Here is a 5,280-nt window from a genome sequence, read left to right on the forward strand (position 1 = left end):
GGCCTATTTAATATAATTGTAAGCCTCAAATCCTACCCTACCGGCTACCTTAGCAAAAGCTACGGTATTCTTTTTTTTTTTTTTTTTAATAATCAAAAGCTACGGTATTCTTATTCTTCGAATAAAAGTCAATTAAATAGCCCTTTGGGTTGGATATGCTTCCTAGAGTATACCTTTGTGCGATGGTCACTTCACGAGTATAAGTGCTTGTGGGGTGTAAAGGACAAGTTTTTGTAGTTTAAAATTATACATAAATTTCAAACTTATAGATATATAGTAAATAATATCTAATTGACACAAAATTTTATATGTATATTAATAGCGTAAAGATAGTACAATTTAATGGTTAGATTTCTAGAATATGTAGTCATTTTTATTTTATTGAGTAAGATCATAACTTTATGTTAAGACCAATTTTATAGCTAAACTTTCTCCAAATCTTATTATATACTCTATATTTAGTTCTTGTTGAAATTTTGTCTTTAAAACATAATTTCACAATTTTAATTGAAATGATGATTTTTAGTTCATATGAATAAATGACGGTGTATGTATATGTATGGTGACAGTGACGGCTCTATGAAATTTTTTTAGGATGGTTACTAAGAAATTTAAATTATGTAAAACCTATTAAAATAATAACTTGAATATTTACTAAAACTACTAGTTGAGTTGTTAAGGAAAACAAAATTGTTGACTACAAAGCTAAAAAAGAGTACAATTGTCGCCACTTACGACCACAATATTTTTCTTGGTACTATTTTTTAAGAAAAGAATAAAATTAAAGATTATTTTTATAGAATATGTTAAACGAGCTACAAATTTATTGATTTTATAATAGATTTTTTGTTGAATAATTTATGCTCGTTGTTGTTTGGTATTCAACTTAGCCTTTACTTAATTTAATGTAGCCCCAAATTTTTATTCCTTTGAAGAATATGTACCATCTTGATTTCGTTTTGATTGAAGTACTTCGGCCTCGATTTTCTTTATTAAATTCTCCCCTTTAGTTACGGTTAACTTATTGTCCTCAGATTACGTTTACATCGTCATACCGTGGTGAAGTCCTATAGGCATTAATGGAGATTTCCGAGATTGATAGATGCATGCAAGATGGCCGATACTATGTTTTGAGGTCGAAGAAAATCCGTCCAACTATGTCGGTCTCTTTCTCATAAAAAAATTTCAAGCACTAGCATGAGCCCCACAGAAGGATGAAAACTAGTTGGGATATCTAGGTACAGGTGTTAAATTAGATAAGAGGTGGTTGTAGAAGAAGACTGTAAAAAGTTGGTCGAAGCAAGTCTCAAATCAAATGTTTACTTATATTAATTAATATATATTCTATCCATTATGATTACTCCAATACTCTTTACAAACTATACAAAACACCGGGGGAGAGTGTAATCTAAAACTGCTGCATTCAGATCAGAAGACAATAAGGCAAAGAAGAAAACAACAAAACAGGAAAATTGAGATTCTGTTAAGCGACTTGTCTGCTTGCATCTCCTGCCTTCTCAACCTAGGGCTACTAGTCCCAACCAGGTGATACGAGTTTGGATACCCATATAACCCGGCCGAGCTCCCAAACACCCTTGCACTAACCATCTCCCCAAACATTCCAACCATGGGATGGTGCAAACCTCTCATGGTCCCACCAAGATTAAGATTAAGATTATGATTATGATTATGATTATGCCATGGAGATGTAGAATCCTCTTCGTAATTGCCGTATGGATGAGGATTGTGCTGTTGTTGATCTTGATAAGGATTGCGATATGGAAGCTGCTGACGACCAGTGCTATTGGGGGTCGACATGAGAGCCTGGTTACTACCACACGCAGCTGGTCTAGGTGGTATGTCCATACCCCTACGGGGTGCCTTTACTTCGGCTTCGTTTAGGGATTGTCCACGGCCATAGAGGGGGACCATGGTGGTGTGAGATATGTCAGCCTTACAAACTGGGCACTGTGGGTGCTCATCAGAAGCAAGGGAAGCACTCTGGACATAGAGCCATTTGTAGATGCAGGGCCAGCAGTAGAGGTGGCCACAGTGTGTGACCACTGGCTCGTGTGCTAAGTCTAAGCAGATGTTGCAATCAAAGCAACCATTGGAATTTTCCGAGTCTCTTGATACACCTTGGATTGATTTCCATTCCTGAGCAAAGTAGTGCTCGAATGCCATGGATCTGTAATCAGCACTACTTTTATTCTGTGACAGACAGACAAAAAAAGAGGATTGAAACCAGTTAGTACTCAGAATTCCCAAATCTGATGTATTTAAACATCAACCACCTTGAGACCAATCTGATGGTATTTGGAATAACAACAAAAAAACCTAAATATAAATATCTTCAATAGACTAATCACGGTCTACTAGATGAGCATTTGGAATAACAACAAAAAAAAAAACCTAAATATAAAATATCTTCAATAGACTAATCACGTTCTACTCGATGAGCATCTCCTTAAGGAGATGCTTATCTAGAACTTAGATCCAAACAAAATGCACCAAACGGAAAAGGCCCCACCAAACAAAAGGAGCCAAAGCTGCCTCTATCAAACGAATGGTTAGAGTCAAGAAGCTTGAAAGAAGCCAACATGCTAATGACGGAGACAGAACAACAATAATTAAAATTCAAGTCACTTGCAAAATATGATGATACATGCCACTGGTTTTGTAAGCTTTCTTTATTTTTGGTCTTACTATAATACATGACACTGGTTTCATGAATTTCTTTAATTTTTTGGCCTTAGCTATGGCATTTTTAAAAATGCCATTTCCAACTATTTCTCTCCGAAACCAACCCCAACTTTCCATTCTTCCATATCAGATTTACATGAGAAGCATAAACAAACTATAGCAAATTATTGCACTAATTAAATATAACAAAGCAGAGCTTCCAAGAACTGAACCCATCAAATGTTCAGGGAGCAGTTCATAATCTTAGGAGAACACAAGATACCTATCAAAACAGTTGATAAGTTCATTGAGAAACTCAATTTTTTTGCTTACTAATTGATCTTATTTCTAAACTATTAATTACATAGCTGAATTCCAGGTCCAGTTCTTAATTTAAGGTTAAAAGATCATCTGAAATAAAAACTCTGCTATGTAACAAAACAACCAACAAGAATCCTTAGGTAATAAACACCAGAAGGGTGAGCCCAGAAAGAAATAAAACCATGTATTCACAAATTAGTGTGATGTATTTAGAATAGGAATATCAGCAAAACGTGAAAACATCATTAAGCCACTGCCAATCTCAGCTCCAATTAAAAACATTCCAACAACAAAAAGCAACAAAATCGAAAGCATGTAAAGAAGAAGCCAAAATTCAAAAGTGAGCTCACCAACCACAACCACAACCACAACCACCAAATAACATTGAAATGTAAGCAAAAACTATACTAGACATACATAACATAACATTACCCACCCTCCAAAACAGAGTAAAATTGTAAATAAATTCAAACCCATCATGCGCTTTTCAAGACTCATTCGGTTCTTGACGTTAGGCGATCTCAAACTCACATGAATGTGCGATTTTCTCACATTTTTCACCCATTAAAACTAAAATAATAAAACTTATGAGCATTACCTCTCCGTTTGGTTCTCGAGAAAACCCCAAAAACAAAAAAGCGGAAGGAAATCATAAAGAAATATTCCCCCGTTTTCTTTCAGAGAAACCAACAAAGCCTTAATACTATCCAATTCGCTTAGATCTATTCCCGTGGAACCAAGAACCTTCTAGAACCCGAAAATAGAAAACAAACTCGAAAACCGTTTTTTTAATTTTAATTTTTTTTCTTTTTCTTTTTCTTTTTAGTAGAGGTAAAATAAAATACAATAGATTAAACAAAAAAAGCACGTACCAAAAAAAAAAGGTAAGACAAAAATAGAGTGATAAGGATGAGAGAGTTTGGATCTGAGAGAGCGCTTCAAAAATGGTAATCTTTCATTCAAAAAGGACTTGGGAGCGAGAGTAGTGGGAGAGAGATAAAAAGGCGTTTTGGTTTTGGATGGGAATGGTTTAGCGCGTATTTCGTTTGGCTTATATAGATAGATAGATGGGACTGGGATGATGTGCCTCTGTCTCCTTCTTCTTTTTCCTTTTCATTTCTCTGACGCGGTGTCCTCGCGTGCGTACAACTCGCCTTCCACCGACATTTCATTTAACCCAATCTTCACTAATTTTAAAAAAAATTATAAATAAAAAGTTTCAATCTATTGGCCTATTTATAATAATTGTGTTATTTACTATTAGACTAATGACCTGTTTGAAAGTTTAAAAAATGAGGAGAAGTAAAGTAAGAGGAGGAAGAGTAATTCAATTACCTTATTTAGAAGTTTTTTAAAAAATGAGGGAAGGGGGAGGGATTTCAATTACCTCTAACCTCTTATTTTTAATTCTCCTAAATTTGAGAGATTTGAAAGGAAAGTAGAATAGATAAATTATTGATCAAATAAATTCCATAATTTACCCATTCTAAATTAATAAAATTACAAACCGATTATACAAAGGAAATTCACATTATTTCTCTCATTAGGCTCAAATTATGATTTTTTTTTAATTACTGATGTGGGATGAAAACACTCAAACCACCCAAACCGTCCATGGACGGTCATCACCTCGGCAACCGTCCAGAAGTTATCCTCAGGACGAGGGTAACGAACAAGGACGTCCAGAGGGTGATAGCGAAGCTACATCCCTCGTCCGTGGGATGCGCACAGCCTACCCTGAGAGGACTCGTCCACGTAAAGATCCATGGACTAGGATTTTACACTTGGAATCAGCAGGTGCACTCGACGAAGGAAATTCAGGACGAGGGTATCATACTTAGGAGAATCTCCGAATATAATGTGACAATCCCTTATCCCACGCATAACGGTCATGTATCCGTTGTGAAATAGAAGTGTAACTCCTGAACGGTTATGGCAGTTACGTTTAAGCCTCGAATCCAGGAGAGGTTTCTATTTCGATAACCGTCTATGAAGGCACTATATAAAGACTGATTCAGACAAGGCAAAGGTATGTTCAGTTTTTACTCAAAAAAAGTTGGAACTCAGATTACTTAGAGGGAAAAACTAACTTTACCATCGGAGGATTTTTGGCCGGCAGCCCTGGTCGCCTTTGATACGCTTTTCTTTCTTTTTCAGGCCGTAGAAAGAACCAGTAGTCCTTTCAAGTCCGAAGCATCCAGCCTACTGATTTTCTTGGCATCATCAATTACATATTACGAAAAATCATCAACCAATAATTAACATATTGAATTTTCT

General features: G+C 35.6%; 1 protein-coding gene across 2 annotated transcripts; it reads right to left on the reverse strand.

Annotated features, from left to right (window-relative positions):
* Window positions 1–1,304: 1,304 nt before the first annotated feature.
* LOC142636146 (E3 ubiquitin-protein ligase RMA1H1-like) lies at window positions 1,305–4,030 on the reverse strand. 2 transcript variants are annotated; one of them, XM_075810248.1, is made up of 2 exons: window positions 3,876–4,030; window positions 1,305–2,211 (listed from the first exon to the last, which is right to left on the reverse strand). In XM_075810248.1, exon 2 carries the CDS (start codon window positions 2,182–2,184, stop codon window positions 1,429–1,431), a length of 756 nt encoding a protein of 251 aa, XP_075666363.1. In that variant the 5' UTR covers window positions 2,185–2,211; window positions 3,876–4,030; the 3' UTR covers window positions 1,305–1,428. The 2 variants fall into 2 exon arrangements, with proteins under 2 accessions (XP_075666363.1, XP_075666362.1); XM_075810247.1 differs by lacking the exon at window positions 3,876–4,030 and adding an exon at window positions 3,602–3,864.
* Window positions 4,031–5,280: the final 1,250 nt, after the last annotated feature.

The sequence above is a fragment of the Castanea sativa genome, chromosome 5 (genome assembly GCF_040712315.1).
Source record: "Castanea sativa cultivar Marrone di Chiusa Pesio chromosome 5, ASM4071231v1".
NCBI lineage: Eukaryota > Viridiplantae > Streptophyta > Magnoliopsida > Fagales > Fagaceae > Castanea > Castanea sativa.

Excerpts from the sequence above, each read along its gene's own strand:
- LOC142636146 (XM_075810248.1), bottom strand. The coding sequence starts at position 2,184 with ATGGCATTCGAGCACTACTTTGCTCAGGAATGGAAATCAATCCAAGGT.